The sequence below is a fragment of the Neovison vison genome, chromosome 10 (assembly GCF_020171115.1).
Source record: "Neovison vison isolate M4711 chromosome 10, ASM_NN_V1, whole genome shotgun sequence".
In the NCBI taxonomy this organism is placed as follows: Eukaryota; Metazoa; Chordata; class Mammalia; order Carnivora; family Mustelidae; genus Neogale; species Neogale vison.
In genome coordinates, this window is record NC_058100.1 from 1,305,227 (window position 1) to 1,324,463 (window position 19,237).

The 19,237-nt window shown below is 65.4% G+C and overlaps 3 protein-coding genes across 5 annotated transcripts; 1 reads left to right on the top strand and 2 right to left on the bottom strand.

Annotated features, from left to right (window-relative positions):
- On the bottom strand, positions 1-3,308 carry KRTCAP2 (keratinocyte associated protein 2). 2 transcript variants are annotated; one of them, XM_044266506.1, is made up of 5 exons: positions 3,124-3,308; positions 2,364-2,518; positions 2,220-2,283; positions 294-360; positions 1-161 (listed from the first exon to the last, which is right to left on the bottom strand). In XM_044266506.1, exons 1-5 carry the CDS (start codon positions 3,230-3,232, stop codon positions 41-43), a joined length of 516 nt encoding a protein of 171 aa, XP_044122441.1. In that variant the 5' UTR covers positions 3,233-3,308; the 3' UTR covers positions 1-40. The 2 variants fall into 2 exon arrangements, with proteins under 2 accessions (XP_044122441.1, XP_044122442.1); XM_044266507.1 differs by lacking the exon at positions 3,124-3,308 and adding an exon at positions 2,811-2,915.
- A 71-nt stretch (positions 3,309-3,379) lies between these two features.
- TRIM46 (tripartite motif containing 46) lies at positions 3,380-12,622 on the top strand. 2 transcript variants are annotated; one of them, XM_044266485.1, is made up of 10 exons: positions 3,380-3,604; positions 4,984-5,245; positions 5,443-5,786; positions 6,426-6,569; positions 6,690-6,785; positions 7,429-7,682; positions 7,939-8,060; positions 9,053-9,355; positions 10,244-10,541; positions 11,474-12,622. In XM_044266485.1, the coding sequence occupies exons 1-10, from the start codon at positions 3,422-3,424 to the stop codon at positions 11,865-11,867; spliced, it is 2,400 nt and encodes a 799-aa protein (XP_044122420.1). In that variant the 5' UTR covers positions 3,380-3,421; the 3' UTR covers positions 11,868-12,622. The 2 variants fall into 2 exon arrangements, with proteins under 2 accessions (XP_044122420.1, XP_044122421.1); XM_044266486.1 differs by lacking the exon at positions 3,380-3,604 and adding an exon at positions 3,616-4,218.
- A 794-nt stretch (positions 12,623-13,416) lies between these two features.
- On the bottom strand, positions 13,417-18,982 carry MUC1 (mucin 1, cell surface associated). The gene is made up of 7 exons (XM_044266480.1): positions 18,363-18,982; positions 15,512-17,925; positions 15,349-15,404; positions 15,104-15,237; positions 14,838-14,959; positions 14,608-14,754; positions 13,417-13,776 (listed from the first exon to the last, which is right to left on the bottom strand). Exons 1-7 carry the CDS (start codon positions 18,421-18,423, stop codon positions 13,708-13,710), a joined length of 3,003 nt encoding a protein of 1,000 aa, XP_044122415.1. The 5' UTR covers positions 18,424-18,982; the 3' UTR covers positions 13,417-13,707.
- Between the last annotated feature and the right edge of the window lie 255 nt (positions 18,983-19,237).

Below are 19,237 nucleotides of genomic sequence, written 5' to 3' on the forward strand. Positions count from 1 at the left end.
TCCCGGGGCTACAAAGATCAAGTTTATTGGACATTCAGGGTCAATTTCTCTTCTTGCCCTTCCCCGTGACCCTGGCTGGGGTGAGGACGGGAGCCGCTGCCTGGTACAGGGTGGAGGAGATCTTGTTGATGTAGTACAGGCCGACCATGGAGAAGATGAAGCTACACCGCGAAGACAGAAAGGTCACGGCACCGGCGCACGCCAGCCCGGCACCCCCTTGGCACACGGCAGCGGCCGGGGAGGCAGCCCGGCTCGGGCTGAGGAAACCCCTTCCCCAGCTGTGAAGCCCTTACCAGGTGGTGACGCAGACTCGGTGAATGAGGCCAGATGCAAGGAGAGCCAGCAGGAGGCAGAGAAGAGCTGGGAAGGCAAGAGGGGACAACGGGCCGGGGGTCAGAAGTGGTAACACTGGGCACTCACATGTGGAGGCTAGGGGACATCGGGGGCCTCTGAACCCGGGGGAACCTGTGTCAGGGAATGTGGCACGACATGAGCAGGAAGACTGCAGATGCCCTGAACGATGGCCAGGACATGGGGGGGGGGCACGTGCTCGCTACCAGCTCTGTACCAAATATCACTTCCCTATCCTGGCTCTCTTCCAACATAAAGGAAAAAGCTAGTGAGAGAGTCTGAAAGGCAAGGTCTGCTCCCATTTGGGAAGGGGAGGAAAGGCCTTTCCGACAAAAACCAGCCACTAAGGACCAACTCGTGAAACTGGCTGGCCAGGGGCAGAAGCTGAGGGCCTCGCTCCCTGGATGCAGGCTGGAGGGCTAGGTGTCCGCAAGCACATGCCCATGGAGACAGGAAAGGGTCTCTGGGTGTCTCGCAGAGGACCGGAGAGAAAGTGGGAGGTGGTCGGCAGGGCAGACACCACCTGCCCAGCTATGGAGGGTGAAGGGGGGTCAAGAACCTGGCCCCGCAACAAAGTTTTCTTTCCATAGCAAAGAAAGACAACACATAGGGAAACAAAATCTCAGCGGTCTGGAGGCTGCCGGCTGGGAGGAGCTCTGGAAAGCTGCCCAGAGCTAGGTGGAGGGTGCAGACCTACAGACAGGAGCCAGGACTGCAAAGACAGGAGGGCCACGAGGGCAGGGGCAGGGGCAGGGGCAGGCCTCTATTCTACCCGACGAAGGCTCCTCACGAGACAGCATTCGCTGCCCCCTGTAAGCTTGTGACGTTCCTTGGGCCAGCTGGCCTTGATGCCTCAGCTGCTTTATGAACTTAATTCTGCATAAATAACTAAATCATCTATTGTCCAAAACATGAGCAACAACGAGCATTGTGTCAAAGAGGAAAGAACCTAACATTTATTCTAACTTGGTCAGGGTTCCTGCTGACTTAGAAATCCGGTGTCTCCAATGCTGAAACCCAGGCGCCAGGGGGGCTCAGGTGGGTGTCTGCCTTCAGCTCAGGTCAGGATCCTGGGGTCCTGGGATCAAGCCCCACATCCCTGTTTCCTCCTCTACCCTTCCCCCCTGCTTGTGCTCTAATGAACAAATAAAATCTTTTTTTAAAAAGATTTATTTATTTGACAGAGAGAGACACATCAAGAGAGGAAATACAAGCATGACCTGAGACGAAGGCAGCCACTTAACACTGAACCTGCCAGGCGCCCCATAAATAAAATCGTTTTTAAAAATCTAATACTGAAACCTTTCATGATCCTCTCAAAAAAACAGAATCTACGGGGCGCCTGGGTGGCTCAGTGGGTTAAAGCCTCTGCCTTTGGCTCAAGTCATGATCTCGGGGACCTGGGATCGAGCCCCTGGTGGGGTTCTCTGCTTGGCGGGGAACCTGTTTCCCCCTCTCTCTCTCTTTGCCTGCCTCTCTGCCTACTTGTGATCTCTGTCTGTCAAATAAATAAATAAAACCTTAAAAATAAAAAAAAAAAAACCAGAACCCACTAACACTGGCTGAACTTCACATCAGAACCCCTCAATGAACTCAGTCCTGTTTCCTCCCCACACCTCAAAAGGACTGGGCAAAGCCAGCCTGTAGGGCCCGGTGTCCTCAGAGTCCCCTGGGAACTAGGCTTCCCGCTCCAAGGCCTCAGAGCTCCGGGAGGTGCATCCGAGGCCGGCGCCGCCTCCGCGCGGTCTTAGGAAGCCTGTTCCCTTCTGAGCCACCTTCACCGATCGACGGGGCCCTTGACCACTCCGGACCGTGCTGGGAGCGGCTAGGGCGGAAGGCTGAAGCGCCTGACCCCCATCTTCACTTACTCTCAGGGAAGATCTTTGCTTGGAACCCTTTGCCAAAAACCAGATTCTCCAGATTATTGAAGGCCTGGTCGAGGGAGTTAAGGGCAGACCGAGCGACCGGGCCGCGCCCCCCGCCCCCACCACCCTCGCAGCGCAGAAGGATACGGTGAGCGAGAAGACGAACAGGCCGGAGCCCAGCAGGCCCCCCTGGATGGTGAGCCACTCGGTGGACGCCAGCTGCCGGCTGTACATCTGCATCCCGGCGAAGAGCAGCAGGGACAGGAGGGAGGACAGCGCCAGCGAGGTGCCCGTGCCCACGGCTGCAGGGGGGGCGAGGACGCGGGACGCGCTGTCGGGCCGGGCCCTCCCTCCCGCCAGCGCCGCAGGCCGAGCCGGCCCCCCGCGTCCCCGGGGCTGCTCAACCCCGCCACGACCCCCGCCGCGACCCCCGCCGCGACCCCCCGCCGCGACCCCCCGCCGCCCCCGGGCGCCCGCTCCCTGCCGTCCCCCGGGGCCCCGGACACGTCAGCTCTGCGGGAAGACGACCGGGACAGCCGGTCCGCCCCAACCCCACCCCACTTGTCCGTCGGGGAATCCCGCCAGTCCCGTTACCCATCGCGTGCTGCCCCCGGCCCAGTCGGCGCCGCAGGCCCAGAAACAGGGGAACCGAACCGGGGCGGTCGGCCGTGCGCACGCGTCAGCCCCACTCGCGGACTCGCTTCCCCCGGGGCTGCTCGCGCTCCCTCTAGGCGCCTGGCCGCAGCGGCCCCTGCCGGCAGGGAGGAGACACTGCGTCCGAGAGCGGCCTTGGCCACCGCCCTGGTCCCCTGCCCTTCCCCGCTCCCCGAGCGTCTGCTGCCCTCAGCGCAAGCCGCTGGGCCCACGGCCCGTTGCCTCTAGCCCAGCGCTGTCTCCTTCGCCGTACGTGTCATCGCTAGTGCCTGTCCCTCACGTCCTCCCGCATGAGCCCTGCCTCGCATCTCCCGTGGACTCTTGCCCAAGCCAAAACCTAGTCCTCGCATTCTGGAGCCCATCTTTCTCCGAAACTATCCTCCCGTTTCATCAGACTAGGGAGCCAATGAAGGATGCGCACATTAGAAATGGCTCCCCCCATACCGTTCCCTGTTACCCACCCCCCCCCCACCGTCTTCCTAAAACCACGTGGGGAGAACTATTTCCCACCTCCTACCTCGACGGGCGCTGTGCGAGGCTGTCCCTGGAGCATGCGCAGTGACATCTCACCCCCACCCCTCCGCACACCCCCACGGGCTCCTGCATTAAGCCGGGGGTTCGCAGCCGCAGCCGGGATCAGGCACCCGGGGGCGGGCGGGCATGGTAGGGCCATGGCTGAGGGTGAGGATATGCAGACCTTCACTTCCATCATGGACGCACTGGTCCGCATCAGTGTGAGTTAAGGTGGGGTCGAGGGGAAGGGGGGGAGTAGAGGGGTCCAGGGCAGGCCGGGACCTCGGACAGGTGGACATGAGGCAAGATGCTGGGATGTAGTCAGGGGGCTGGGGATGGCAGAAAGGACTGGGGGAGGGGGTCGGTGTGCAGGTTGGAGAGGGTAATCCCGGGGCAGCCTGGAGGTGAGTCCCGTGGAGGCGTCCAGCTGCTGGGGTGCAAGGAACCGGGAGCTGCCCGGATGCAGCGGATGGGCTGGGGTGGCCGCCAGCAGTGCACCAGGGGCTGCAGGGCCAGGGGGCTATGCTCTGAGGAGGGGGCGTGCGTGAGCTTGGATATTTTCCAAGAAAACTGAGGATAGGTGAGGGGCGATGAAGGAGCCGCCTCCAGGGTGCAGTTCCAAATTTGGACCCTTTGGCGAGACCCCACCCCACCGCGCCCCCACTCGGGGCTGCCTCCGAGCCCGCGGTTGTCATGGCAACCCGTGCCCGGCTCTCCCAGGGGCGGTGCCAACCCTGCTCCCCCCCCACCACTTCCTTCCCCCTCCCTGCCTGTCCCTCCCTCCTTTGTGTCAGCTGCGCCCCTGACCGGGATGGCTGCGAAGAGAGGGACCAAGGTGAGGTGTGGGGGTGGGGCATAGCTTGAGGACCCCCTCCACCAAAAAAGGGAGGGGTACTTCCGGTGGGGAGGGGGTAAGTAGGCGGGCGCTCTTTTCCCCCTCGCTTGGGGAGGGGACTCTGGCTAGTCGGGTCGTGCTGGGGGAAGGAGCGGGAGGGCCGGACGGTGGGGGGTGCAGCCGGGAATGGGTTCGTGTTGGGGCCCCGAGGAGACGTCCGGGGAAGTGAGGGATGGGGAATGGAGGCTGGAGCGGCCGCAGGCTGAGCCGCGGCAGGATGACGGACGCGGTGAGCAGGAGGACGGAGAGCGCGCGGCGCTGGCTGTAGGGAGGAGTCACGCCGGGAAAGGGGGGCTGCCAGAAAAGGGGGCGGGGGTCTGCACCAAGCTGCAGAATGGGCGGTGTCCTTGAGAGAAGCTGGTGGCCCGGAGATGGGGGGATGGGGGCAACGGCCAGGTGAGAGGGGCTGCAGGCCCGGCGCCCGCCCTGGGTGTGGAAGGGGTGGGGCTTGAGGCCGGGGGAGGCAGGTGTTCGGGCCGCTAGCCCCGACCGCCCCTCGGAGGCTCCGGCGGAAGGGAGACAGGCAGCAGCCAGAGCCGGGAAGGTCTGTAAATCAGGCCCCGGGCGGGTGCTGGGGAAGAGCCCCAGGTAGCTTGCCCTGCCCCCACCTGAGACCCCCTTGGGTTTCTCAGTGCACCTGAGAGGCCGGCTGCGGTGTGCCCTGGGGGTTCCGTGCTCCCACCCGACCTCCTGCTCCCTCCACAGACGAGCATGAAGAACATGGAGAAGGAGCTGCTGTGCCCCGTGTGTCAAGAGATGTACAAGCAGCCTCTGGTGCTGCCCTGTACCCACAATGTGTGCCAGGCCTGTGCCCGGGAGGTGCTGGGCCAGCAAGGCTACGTGGGCCACGGCGGGGACCCCAGCTCGGAGCCCACCTCTCCCGCCTCCACCCCTTCCACCCGAAGCCCCCGCCTCTCCCGCAGAACTCTCCCCAAGCCAGACCGCCTGGATCGGCTGCTTAAGTCAGGTGGGCCTGGCTCCTGTGGGCCGCGGGTGGGGATGCTGGGACATCCGCACCGGTCGGGGGCCTCTGAAGACCCAGCTCCTATGGCTGTAATAGAGCCGACTCTGGCACGACAAAATTACTGTTTCAATTGAACAGATCTCCCCCTCCCCCCGGCCAGCTGTAACTTTCAGCCCCCTCCCTCTCTGGCCCTGCCACAGGCTTTGGGACGTATCCCGGGCGGAAGCGAGGGGCTCTGCACCCCCAGGTGGTCATGTTCCCGTGCCCGGCCTGCCAGGGCGATGTGGAACTGGGGGAGCGGGGCCTGGCGGGGCTGTTCCGGAACCTGACCCTGGAGCGCGTGGTGGAGCGCTACCGCCAGAGCGTGAGTGTGGGCGGCGCCATCCTGTGCCAGCTGTGCAAGCCGCCGCCGCTAGAGGCCACCAAGGGCTGCACCGAGTGCCGGGCCACCTTCTGCAACGAGTGCTTCAAGCTCTTCCACCCCTGGGGCACCCAGAAGGCCCAGCACGAGCCCACCCTGCCCACCCTCTCCTTCCGCCCCAAGGTGAGCAAGCGGGGAGAGGGGCCTGGGTGGCTGGGGGAGCTGGCTCCGTGGGCTTCCCAAGGGAGGCGGGCAGAGGTGGCCCCTGCCAGGCTCCGTTTTCCCTAACAAGGACAGAAAGGGACTGGGTCAATCTTTAAACTTCTCGGAGCCCCATCTTCTTGTCTGGGGTACAGACAAGAAGTAGTACCCATGCCCTGGGGGTTGTTGGGGGGGTCCCAGGAGGTGGTTTGTGAGAGTCACCCCTAGGCTAAAAAGGTCTGTCCGCATTCATTCATTCACTCAGCAAATATTTATCCAGCATCCATGTGCCTGGGGCTATTCTCGGCATTGGGAATAGGCAGTGAACAAGGGGACAAGGTTAATTATTAGCCACAAGGTGGAGATTAATAATCATTTTTGCTGTTAACCGCCCATGTGGAGGTGGGAGGGAGGAAGGATGCCAGTGACGCTCTGGTCGATGCCGCCGCAGGCCACCAGGTGGCACTGCGGAGGCGTCCCCCCCATCCCCCCATGGACTCTCCGGCCTCCTCCCTTTTCCCCTCTCAGGCCGGCTGCCCAGGCTGCACACTGCTTCTGCCCCAGGTCAGCAGCCTTAAAACCACCGTTGGCTGATGATGTCATTGCTCCTTCTGTCCCTAGGGCCTGATGTGCCCGGACCACAAGGAAGAGGTGACCCATTACTGCAAGACATGCCAACGGCTGGTGTGCCAACTCTGCCGGGTGAGGCGTACCCACGGTGGGCACAAGATCACACCTGTTCTCAGCGCCTACCAGGCCCTCAAGGTGAGGAACCCTGCCTCACTCCACCGTACACCAACCCTCACTCACGCCCTCTCCCACCTCCTCCTGACTGCTGGCTTCCACCGAGCGAGGCACGATGCCCACCTCTCTCTTCCCCCTCAGGACAAGCTGACAAAGAGCGTGACATACATCCTGGGAAACCAGGACACAGTGCAGACCCAGATCTGTGAGCTGGAGGAGGCCGCGAGGCACACTGAGGTGAGGGAGGGCGCGGCGGTGGGCTCTGGGCCCCGCCCACGACTGGAAGCAGGAAGGCATGTCGGGGGCTCTGCCCAGTCCCCTGCTTGGCAGCTCAGGGTCCGTGGGTGTGTCGAGGTTCTGGTTAAACCAGGCTAGTAGGAACATCAGTGCCCCAGACCAGGCTGTTCCCGGGGTTACGATGGGAACAGTGGCTGTCACCCAGGACCAGGACAGTTTGGAAAGCCCTCAGGGACATAGCTCAGATGCCCTCGGGCTCAGCTGCCCACTTAGGACACCACACATCCTTGGAGCTAGGGCAAGACTCCATCTCTGGTACCTTCTGCCAGTTTGCTTGAATTTGCTGACAAGGGGACAGACAGGAAGGATGGCCCGGAGGCGGGGGACATCTGTGTGGTCCAAGTGGGCGTTAGTGCAGTCACATTCTCTTTTGTTTGAGGGAGTCCTTCTGGGGTCAGGATGGTGGTGTGGGGCTCCAGGAAGGGTGGCACAAAGTGTCGGGCGTTGAGCCCCTCTGGGCGGACAGGTGACTTTGGAGATGTGGGCCTGGCCCTGGTGGCCTGGCTGGGTAGGATTTCCCTGGATCTTTGGTGATCCGAGGGAGGCTGCCACGAGAAGATAGTGACTGTTGCTCTCTGGGCAGGTGAGCGGTCAGCAGGCCAAGGAGGAGGTGTCCCAGCTGGTGCGGGGACTGGGGGCTGTGCTGGAGGAGAAGCGGGTGTCCCTGCTCCAGGCCATTGAGGAGTGCCAGCAGGAGCGCCTGGCCCGTCTCAGCGCCCAGATCCAGGAGCACCGGAGCCTGCTGGATGGCTCCGGTCTGGTGGGCTATGCCCAGGAGGTTCTTAAGGAAACAGACCAGCCTTGCTTTGTGCAAGCAGCCAAGCAGCTGCACAACAGGTAGGCAGGGGCACGGGCTCCGGGGGGCCCGGGTGTCACAGATGTAGCTGGCGGCTAAGCTGGTGTCTGCGCCGCTGCCCCGTGGAGACATGGGTCCTGAGGACCATCACCAGGCCACACTGATAGCCAGCTTGCTGGAGGAACCAGGAGGTGACCCAAAGCAGGTGCCCAAGCTCTAGGGACAGGCGAAGCAGCATCAAGGGGAAGGGCAGCTGCCCAGCTGGGGGTGACTGACCCTTGCCTGCCCCCATGCCAGGATCTCCCGAGCTACGGAGGCCCTCCAGACATTTCGGCCAGCTGCCAGCTCCTCCTTCCGCCACTGTCAGCTGGACGTAGGGCGTGAGATGAAGCTGCTGACGGAGCTTAACTTCCTGCAAGGTAAGGAGGTGGCCGGGGTGGCCCCGCACCCGATTACAGCCTCCCTCCCTTCCCCAGCAGCGGGCCCGGGGGGCAGCGCCCACCAGGGACCTCCCTGGCCTCCTGCCCAGCCTGGTCAGCCGCCCCTCCCACCTCACCCACCCGGCCACACCGCCCACCGCGCTCAGCGCTGCTTCTCCCTCTCTTTGTTTGTAGGCTGTGGCCACCGCGGACTCTGCTCAGGAGCACCCCAGGCAAGTCAGCGGCCCTGCCCCGGGGGCCCTGCCCTGCCGCCCCCACACAGCTCCCCCCTCCCCCCATTCACTGCTTCTTTCTCTGTCCTGCCTTCACCAGACTCTTGGTCCGCCCTTGCCCACCCCCCACCAGTGCCCTCTGTCTCTCTCTGCCTGCCCTAAGCTCCTGCCTAATCCTTGCCCTTCTCACCTTTTGTCCTTGGGCTTCTTGCCCTCTGGACTTGCCTTCTCTTCCCATTGACCTTCATCTCCTCCGTCGTCAAGCTTTGCTTGTCCTCTGTTGTCCCCCGTTTTTGGCCTTGCTGGCTCTCGCATCTGTCTCCCTCCCACTCGGCCCCTCCTTCCTGTCCAGTGCTCTTTCCCCGGGTTCCGGTGGCCTCTGCCTGCCTTTCCCTGGGGCTCCTCTTTATTCATAGAATTAAAAAGATCCTAGAAAGAAGCGTCCCCATCTGGTCTAAGACCATTTTTGACAGAGGAGGAAACTGAGGCCCAGACTTGGGAAGCAACGGCCCTAAGGCTGGAGGTGGGAGAACGGCAGGCCAGGGCCCGCGCCAGGCTTCCTGCCCCTGCTCCCCCGCGGCTCCCCTGCTCCCCACGGCTCTGCCCGGCCGCTCCCTGCCCGGCACCCCACGGCCTCGCCCCCAGCTCCCTCTCACCCACACTCACCCCCCCGGCCCCCGCTGCTTTCCCTCTTCCCGCCCGCCCTCCGTGCTAGGCCCGTGGCCAGGCCCTGACTGACGCCGCTGTCTCTTCCCACAGTGCCCGAGGCGCCCGTCATCGACACGCAGCGCACCTTCGCCTACGACCAGATATTCCTGTGCTGGCGGCTGCCGCCCCACTCCCCCCCTGCCTGGCACTACACCGTGGAGTTCCGGCGCACCGACGCGCCCGCCCAGCCGGGCCCCGCACGCTGGCAGAGGCGAGAGGAGGTGAGGGGCACCAGCGCCCTGCTGGAGAACCCCGACACCGGCTCCGTGTACGTGCTGCGCGTCCGGGGCTGCAACAAGGCCGGCTACGGCGAGTACAGCGAAGACGTGCACCTGCACACGCCCCCGGCACCCGGTGAGCGGGCGGGCTCGTCGGGATACCCCCCCACCCCGGGCACCCGGTGAGCGGGCGGGCTCGTCGGGATACCCCCCCACCCCGGGCACCCGGTGAGCGGGCGGGCTCGTCGGGATACCCCCCCCACCCCGGGCACCCGGTGAGCGGGCGGGCGGGCGGGCGGGCGCGGGGCAGGCAGGGACCAGGGGACCAGCTCACTGCGCTAACGGCCGGGGCTGCGCGGGCCCCGCGGAGGAACACAGCGGGCCGCACTCACCAGCCCCGGGTCTAGACACGTAGGATCAAATCCCCACTCTGCCTCAGCCATGGCTCTGGGCAAGTCCTTTGCCCTCTCTGAGCCCCAGGTCCCTCCTCTCCTAGCGGTAACAACAATGTCATTGCGGTGAGAGTGAAGCCAGTGAGTTCCCAGCTCACAGTAAGGACTCAGTCAGGGTCTGGACCGGGACTCTCCAGAAAGTAGTCTGGCCCCAGGGACGCAGGCAGAATACTGGAGGCCACTGCCCAGGTGGGGTGTGCGGCTGTGCGAGCGCCCGAGTGTGCCGGAAGGTGTATGTCGGTGGTGGGAGACGTCACCAGCTGGGACCGGGCCCCAGCGACGACTCTCTGGGGCACCAGCCATCGGAGAGGGGTAGGAGGACGCGCAGCCGGTCAGCTGGTCTGGGCCCGGCTAAAACTCTCCCTGGGGTCCCATGCCCATTTGGGGTGTCCCCTTTTCTCCTCACGCCCCCACTGCAGTTCTCCAGGCCCTGGTCCCTGGAGCCCCCGCCCATCCCTTGCAGCTTCTTTCACATTCTTAAATCTGCCAGTGTCCTTGGCTGACACCTCACGGCCTCCACGGCCTGGGTTTGTCCCTCAAGTCCTTCCTCTGTCACCCCCACCCCACGGCAGTCCTGCACTTCTTCCTCGATGGCCGCTGGGGCACGAGCCGAGAGCGGCTGGCCATCAGCAAGGACCAGAGGGCGGTGCGGAGCGTCCCAGGGCTGCCCCTACTGCTGGCTGCCGAGCGGCTCCTCACCGGCTGCCACCTGAGCGTGGACGTGGTGCTGGGAGACGTGGCCGTGACCCAGGGCCGCAGCTACTGGGCCTGTGCCGTCGACCCAGCCTCCTACTTGGTCAAGGTGGGCGTCGGGCTGGAGAGCAAGCTGCAGGAAAGCTTCCAGGGTGCTCCAGATGTGATCAGCCCCAGGTCAGGCTTCTCTGGAGGGGATGGGGCATGGGGGTCCCGGGTGGGGGAGCTGGGGACTGGACAGGGGTGGCAGTGGGAGCGCACGCTGGTTGGGATGGAGCAGGGCCGTTCTGGAGCATGGAAGCCAGGCAGGAGCCTGTGGCCAGGGCAACCTTGGGCTTAGCCCAAGGGCTTGAAGAACTGGTTTTCAGGGGAGCAAGCGGCTGGGGAGGGGGCCGCGGGGGGGGCATCCACCTGCTCCCTCCTGTCCTCAGGACAACCACACCGCCTCTGCATCTCCCAACCCCCCGCTTCCAGGGCGCTTTCCTCACATCACCACATCTGGCCTCAACATCCCGAGACCCTTCCCTCTCAGTGTCCACCTCCATCCCCTCCATCACCCACGTGCTGTCCAACAGCCCCAACACGCGTGCCTCCCCGGACCTTCCCTCCTGGCATTCTATCCCTGAACACCCCATTTCTTAGTGCTCTCCCGGCAACACCAGTGCCCCCACCCCATGCGTCCCCCACGCCAACCCCTCCCTCCAATACCCGCCCAACAGTCTTCTCTCCCCAGGCCCAGTGACCAAGCCCCCACCCTCAACAGTCTCGAACCCTTCCCAAGACCCCCCCAGCACCATGTCCCCACGTAGTTCTCCTCCCCACCTGTCTCCTGTCTCCTCCTAACGCTCCCGCTCACCTCAGGCCCTCCTTCTCCCCCACCTCGCCTGTCAGCGTGCCCGCTTTCAACACCCTTCTCCCTGGGCTCTCAGATCCCGGATACTCGAACCCTCGGGTCGGCGACACGTCCTCTCCATAACCCAAATGGACCCTTGCAAAGCTTTGCTCCCCAACATCCCTTGCTCCCAACATCTCAGCCTTCTGCCCCGACCCCCCCTGAGCCCCACTCCCATGCCCCTTCCCCAACACCCCCCCCAACTCCGTTCCTGCAGGTACGATCCCGACAGCGGGCATGACAGCGGCGCCGAGGATGCCACAGTGGAGGCATCCCCACCCTTCGCCTTCCTGACCATCGGCATGGGCAGGATCCTTCTGGGGTCCGGGGCCGGCTCCAACGCGGGCCTGACCGGCCGGGACGGCCCCGCGGCAAGCTGCACCGTGCCGCTGCCGCCCCGCCTGGGCATCTGCCTGGACTATGAGCGGGGCCGCGTGTCCTTCCTGGACGCCGTGTCCTTCCGCGGGCTCCTGGAGTGCCCCCTGGACTGCTCGGGGCCCGTGTGCCCTGCCTTCTGCTTCATTGGGGGCGGGGCGGTGCAGCTCCAGGAGCCTGTAGGCACTAAGCCTGAGAGGAAGGTCACCATCGGGGGCTTTGCCAAGCTGGACTGACCCTTTCTGGCCCTGCGCCCTCCAGGCCTGCCGGAGCCGGGTTAGTCTTCCGAGGGCTTCTCCCTAGACTCTTCCTGCCATGTCGTCCTGTCCCTTCCCCTCTGTCTTTGTATTCCTGGGCCTTCTCTTGACCAAGAGACTCTCCTCTGCTCACCTTTCTAGACGTCCCCCATTCTCTTCACTGCCTGTTAAGCCAGGCCCCAGCCCCCATCAAGTCTCACCCATGTCCCACCTTTGGTGTCCCACCCGAGTCACGGAGAGAGCCCCTTCCCCATCGCTGTCCCGTGCCCCCCCCCCAGACTGATTGGGAGGGAAGGCACCTGGAACACAGGGCATGACCCCCAGCTCTGCGCTCTGCTCTCTGCCCTGCCAAGCTCCCCGCCCCACCGATGCAGAACCACAGTCGGGGCGGGCTTTTTGGCCGGACCCTGCCCAGGCCCTCTCTGGTGAGGAGAAGAGGGCCCTGCCATCCTGCTTGAGTTGCTGGGGTCCCCGCAGCCCTTGGCCGCATGCCTGTCTCTCCTCCCTCTTGCATGCTTCACCCTGTCCTGTGCCCCCATGCCAATGTGCCAAGTCTCCCTGGGGGCCCCAGTGGAGGGCAGGTGTCCCCGATGGGTTGGGCGAGGCAAGGTCTCTGGGGCCCCGCTGCTGCCTCCTGCAGTGGGCACTGCCAGGCCTGAGCCGAGCAACAGCTGGTATTTTCATGGTTTATAAACAATAAACTAGGTTTCCAGGCACATCTGTGCCTTCCCTGACCCCAACTGTCCCTTTGCATTTCTGCGCTGGGCGTGACAGGTGCGAAGGCTGCAGGGGCCCCGCTGCTGTTCAGAGCGGGGGTGCTGGAGGGAAGGAGACCCCAAGCAGGTACCCCAGAGCCTCTGGCTCAAGCCCCGGCCAACCAACAGGGGGCCTCCTGGGGGTGCACCACGTGGTGGCTGCTGGCCACACCAGGGCCCAGGCCCCCAGGGCATGTGGTAAGCGGGGCGGGCACTGTGCCTGGGCCCAAAAGGGTCAGGGAACCAGAACCACTTCCCCATTCCCAGGGTGCCTAAAGCAGACCCCACCAGCCAGGGAGGGGGCCGGGCTGGGTGCCAGCGTCCAGATCTTGACACTGTGCTTATCACGGCGGTGTTGACTCGGGCTGTTATCACTGCCCACGCTTACTTCACACCCTGGCAGCTAAGAATAGAGCCGCTGGGGGCACTGGGCCAAGGGGAGGCGAGGGCGTGGCCGCCCCCAGCCCCGGAGAGAGAGAGCCCTCCCTCGGGGGCCGGTGGAGCTGGGTCACACTGGCCTCGGGTCACGGGTCGCACAGGCCTCCAAACCAACTCAGTTTCACTTCCTCCTTCCTCTTGTGCCACCAGGGACGGGAAGAAGTGACCTGTGCCCCAATGTCATCTCCTCTCCCTGTCTCCTGCTTTCCAAACAAACCCGACTTTTGCCTTTTCTTCCGTCTCACGCAAAGACCCCTCTGAAGCCCCATACACACACATTTGCTCTCCCTGCACAGTCTAGGGGTCACAGTGACAGAGCTGAAGGTGGCCGTCAGCACAGAAGAGGTTCCCTTTTTATTCAGCACCAGTCCTGTTCACATTTCCATCTCGGGGCTTTCTGGGCCGGTCCTCCTGGGAGCCCCTGCCCCGGGCCTGTCCCCAAGGGGCTTGGATGGGCTTCAGCGGGGCTGACGTGGGTTAGGGGACCCGGTGGGGCCTGTGAGCAGCCCGCCTGAACTCTCCGCTCACCAGCGAGGCACAGACCCGAGCCCAGAGGACTCTGGCAGTGAGGAGCCTGGGGGAGGGCACGTGGCACTGCCATCTGGACGCTCGGCGGCAACGCGTGCCTACAGGTTGGCAGAAGTGGCTGACGTGCTCGGGTTCACGGACGAGAAGCCCCCGTTGCCTGCAGAGACCTGGGTGGGGGACCAGACCCAGATCAGACCCGCAGCCTGGGGTCATAAGTCGGGGAGTTTAACTCTCAAAGGGTTAATTCAGAGAGCACCTGCCGGCACCAGCCAGGTGACTGTAAACAGGGCCCAGGGCCACAGCTCCCCCCCTGTTCCCCTTTCCTCCTCCTCTTGGCTCTCATCAGCCTCCTTGTCCCCCCCACCCCACCCCTTTCTCCTTCCTCGCTCTGCTCCTCCAGCCCCAGCAGGAGTGTGCCTGTCTCTACGGAGCGGGGAGCAGGAAGTCCCTGGGCAAAGGAAAACAGGGTCAAGAAAAGGAAACTCCCCTCCCCCACCGGCGTGGCGCTCCAGCCCCAGGTGGCCCAAGTAATTATTTACTAGGTCCTGGAGAGAAAGGCCAGGCGAGGAAAGGAGGAGGCTCCTCGCTTCCTTGAGACTCCCAAGAAGCCCCTGGCACCAAGCTCAGCTGGCAGGGCGAGGCTTCCTCCCCGTGAGACAACCCCCCACTTCCTGCCAGCCTTTCTAAATCGACCCCCCCACTCGGGCAAGCTCAGTGGGGGCCCAGGTGCTCCTCCCCTCGTGAGTCCTGCCTGGCCCCCCTGGACCCAGCGCCCCACCTGCCGCACCTCTGGAAATGCTGGTGGTAGGGACACTCTCTTGAGATCCCCTTGCTCCCAAGGTCCCTCCCGCAGGCCGCCCCCACTCCAGCCCCTCTGACCCCACTGCCTTGTCCGGCCCTCCCCAGCCTCTCACCTCTTCTACCCCTTCTCCACTCTTGGGGCTTTGCCCGGCCCAGTCCCAGCCTCCAGCTCCCCACGGGGTGGGGCCCCTTCTCACCTCCTCATAGGGGCTGCGTCTGCTGCCTGGAGGCATGTAGCGCCCGTGGGTGTGGTAGGTGGGATACTCGCTCATAGGGTGATAGGCATCGCGGGCTGGAAAGATGTCCAGCTGCCCACAGTTCTTTCGGCGGCACTGACACACCGTCTGAGAAAACAAGAGGTAACGGGGAGCCACGGGGTTCTCTCCAGCAAGGGGCCTCTGCACAGGCCTGGAGACCCAACACTTACCAGAGCAATGACACAGATGATGGCGAGTGCCACCAGGACACAGACCAGCACCAGCAGAGCAATGCCCCAGCCAGGTACCCCAGACCCAGACTGGCCGGAGGAAAGGGGCGACACATCTTGTGCTAAACGGAAACACAGTGGTCAGCATACTCTCCCAAAGGAGGGGGCCCCTCCCAGCTCCCCGGGGGAGAGCAGGAACCCAGGTGCTGGAGCGAAGGGCCCTGCAGGCATTGGTGCTGGGCGGCAGCTGGGGACAGTGGCCTCACCCCTGACATTCGAGATGAACAGGTGATATGCGGCAAATTCTTTTTTGTTCTCTTCCAACTGTGTCTGCACGCTGCGGGCATCAGTGGCACCCTTTCGGAAGGCCAGGGTCGATTCGACCACCACCGATCCTGCTCTGGTGGGAAACGGGTGACTCAGCCAAGGTCCCAGCTTCCGGCCGGACGCCCCCCACCGCACCCGTCCTCCCCACCGCCTCCCTCCACACGCTCCACACCCAGAACGGTACCTGAATTTGATATTAAAGAGGCCCAGAAAACCTTCCTTCTTATAAATCTGCCAAAACTGTGGTGAGAAGAGAAGGAATTAGGCTTGAGGCAAACAGGTCGGGCGGCCTGGAGGCTGCTGCCGGCAGGAGCACGGAGCCCGGGAGAGAAAGGGCACCCACTCACCAACTCAGAAATGTTCCTCTGCAGCTCCTGGTAGTAGCTAGAGCCCGGATCTTCCAGAGAAGAGTTAAAATGACGGTTCTCGATGGAAAAGGACAGCGAGAAGACAGAGATGCTCAGAGACTGGGGAGAAGTGCTGTGATTGGAGGGCGCGGGAGGTTCCGGGCCACGGGGAGTGGTGCTGGCGGCGGTGATGGCGCCATGGCCGGGCGGGACTTGGGTCGGGGATGTGCCACTGTGCTGTCCGGGGGTGGTGGTTGAGCTCGAGGCTGAGCTGCGGGTCGAGGTCGGGACCCCATGGTGTCCGGGCGTGGTGGACGGGGACGGGCCACTGTGGTGTCCGGGGGTGGTGGTCGGGGACGGGCCGCTGTGGTGTCCGGGCGTGGTGGACGGGGACGGGCCGCTGTGGTGTCCGGGCGTGGTGGACGGGGACGGGCCGCTGTGGTGTCCGGGGCTGGTGGACGGGGACGGGCCGCTGTGGTGTCCGGGGGTGGTGGACGGGGACGGGCCGCTGTGGTGTCCGGGGCTGGTGGACGGGGACGGGCCGCTGTGGTGTCCGGGGGTGGTGGACGGGGACGGGCCGCTGTGGTGTCCGGGGGTGGTGGACGGGGACGGGCCGCTGTGGTGTCCGGGGGTGGTGGACGGGGACGGGCCGCTGTGGTGTCCGGGGGTGGTGGACGGGGACGGGCCGCTGTGGTGTCCGGGGGTGGTGGACGGGGACGGGCCGCTGTGGTGTCCGGGGGTGGTGGACGGGGACGGGCCGCTGTGGTGTCCGGGGGTGGTGGACGGGGACGGGCCGCTGTGGTGTCCGGGCGTGGTGGACGGGGACGGGCCGCTGTGGTGTCCGGGCGTGGTGGTCGGGGACGGGCCGCTGTGGTGTCCGGGGCTGGTGGACGGGGACGGGCCGCTGTGGTGTCCGGGGCTGGTGGACGGGGACGGGCCGCTGTGGTGTCCGGGGGTGGTGGACGGGGACGGGCCGCTGTGGTGTCCGGGGGTGGTGGACGGGGACGGGCCGCTGTGGTGTCCGGGGGTGGTGGACGGGGACGGGCCGCTGTGGTGTCCGGGGGTGGTGGACGGGGACGGGCCGCTGTGGTGTCCGGGCGTGGTGGACGGGGACGGGCCGCTGTGGTGTCCGGGGGTGGTGGACGGGGACGGGCCGCTGTGGTGTCCGGGGCTGGTGGACGGGGACGGGCCGCTGTGGTGTCCGGGCGTGGTGGTCGGGGACGGGCCGCTGTGGTGTCCGGGGCTGGTGGACGGGGACGGGCCGCTGTGGTGTCCGGGGCTGGTGGACGGGGACGGGCCGCTGTGGTGTCCGGGGGTGGTGGACGGGGACGGGCCGCTGTGGTGTCCGGGGGTGGTGGACGGGGACGGGCCGCTGTGGTGTCCGGGCGTGGTGGACGGGGACGGGCCGCTGTGGTGTCCGGGGGTGGTGGACGGGGACGGGCCGCTGTGGTGTCCGGGGGTGGTGGACGGGGACGGGACGCTGTGGTGTCCGGGGGTGGTGGACGGGGACGGGCCGCTGTGGTGTCGGGGGGTGGTGGTCGGGGACGGGCCGCTGTGGTGTCCGGGCGTGGTGGTCGGGGACGGGCCGCTGTGGTGTCCGGGGGTGGTGGACGGGGACGGGCCGCTGTGGTGTCCGGGCGTGGTGGACGGGGACGGGCCGCTGTGGTGTCCGGGCGTGGTGGTCGGGGACGGGCCGCTGTGCTCTCCGGGGGTGGTGGACGGGGACGGGCCGCTGTGGTGTCCGGGGGTGGTGGTCGGGGACGGGCCGCTGTGGTGTCCGGGGGTGGTGGTCGGGGACGGGCCGCTGTGGTGTCCGGGCGTGGTGGTCGGGGACGGGCCGCTGTGGTGTCCGGGGGTGGTGGACGGGGACGGGCCGCTGTGGTGTCCGGGCGTGGTGGTCGGGGACGGGCCGCTGTGGTGTCCGGGCGTGGTGGTCGGGGACGGGCCGCTGTGCTCTCCGGGGGTGGTGGACGGGGACGGGCCGCTGTGGTGTCCGGGGGTGGTGGTCGGGGACGGGCCGCTGTGGTGTCCGGGGGTGGTGGTCGGGGACGGGCCGCTGTGGTGTCCGGGCGTGGTGGTCGGGGACGGGCCGCTGTGGTGTCCGGGCGTGGTGGTCGGGGACGGGCCGCTGTGGTGTCCGGGGGTGGTGGACGGGGACGGGCCGCTGTGGTGTCCGGGGGTGGTGGACGGGGACGGGCCGCTGTGGTGTCCGGGCGTGGTGGACGGGGACGGGCCGCTGTGGTGTCCGGGGGTGGTGGTCGGGGACGGGCTGCTGTGGGGTCCGGGGGTGGTGGTCAAGCTCGAGGCTGAGCTGGGGGTTGAGGTCGGGCCCCCATGCTGTCCGCGGGTGGTGTTGGAGCTCAAAGCTGAGCTGGTGGTCGAGAATGAGAATTCAGCAGACTCTGCAGTGCCAGCTGTAAAAGTCGAGGTCACAGGGTTGGGTAGGTGACAAACGAGAACGAGGAGAAAATCCACCATCTGGCTTCTTGAGCAGTAATGGGCAGGAATATCTGGACAGTGGGCCAAACCCTGGGTAGGCCGCCCTCCTCCTTCCTGGCAGCTCTCTCCTCCTAGCTATCCATCTCTCCGCTCCTGAAACCTAACCTGTCCGGCCCCCCAGCCCCATCCCGAAGGCTTTGCTGCAGGTCACTGTGCTGCCTGGGACACCAGCTTTCCTGAGCGGCTGCCTCCCCGAATGTCCTCAGCCTCTCTCCTCTCTTCTGGCACAGACGAGGTCACCCCTGGCTGCAATCTGCCCCTTGGGGTACCGTGTGCTAGCAAAGGAAACCCACAGGGAGGCTGGGAAGAGCCCATGAGCAAGGTAGACCCCTCCCCACCTTGTGCCCCTCACCTAGAAGCTGCAGGGATGCCAGGAGCAGGAGGAAGAGAGGGGCCTGGAAGCCCGGTGTCATGGTGGAGGCCCGCAGGGTCGGGAGGGGGCGGAAGAATCCCGGGAAGGTGCTGTGGCGGAGGTGGGGCAGTGCAAGCGCCCGCTGCTTTATACCGGTCCCAGGCCCGCCCCAGGCTCAGCCAAAGCAGGTGACAGGTGACAAACCCCGCCCCCTCCCCCTTTCCCTACCTCCAACTTCTTCCTCCTCCTCCCCACCCATTCGTGACCCCTCAGGTGGGGTACCTGGGCTCCAATCCCTCAACCCTCTGGCCATCTGTTTGCTCTCCAAACGGTCTCCTCCTTTCCCCAACCACTCCCTGGCTCCAGAAGGCCCTGGGTCTCCCGGGCTCTAGTTTAGGCCTCAGGGCGACAACCAAGGTGAGAAAAGGGACAGAGGAAGGGGCCAGGTCAGGGCCCCGGGCAGCAGACCAAGGAAGCGCCCCCTCACGTCCCTCGCCCCGCTCCCCATTCTCACTGCGCCCCTTGAAGCCCCGCCGTGCGGAGTGTGGAGGAGCGGGAAGTCTCGAGAAAGGGTGGACCGGGTGCCCCTTTCGGACCCCCTCCCCCCGTCACTTCCCGGAATCGCCGCTCCTCGCGCGGCCCCAGCCGCTCCCTGTCCCGTTCCGCACCCAGAGCACCGAAACCCGCGGTCCCCTCCCCTGCCGGACTTTCCAGCAGCCCGCGTTCCCGCCCGGGCTTGTCCCGAGAAGGGGGCGGGGGAAGAAAGTTCCACTTCACGCGCCGCGGGACCCCGGGGTCTTTCCTGCTCCTCCGCCCGGCCCCGGGCCGTGCTCTCCCGCCCCCTGGCGGCCCCCGGGAGCCGGCGGCCGCGCGAA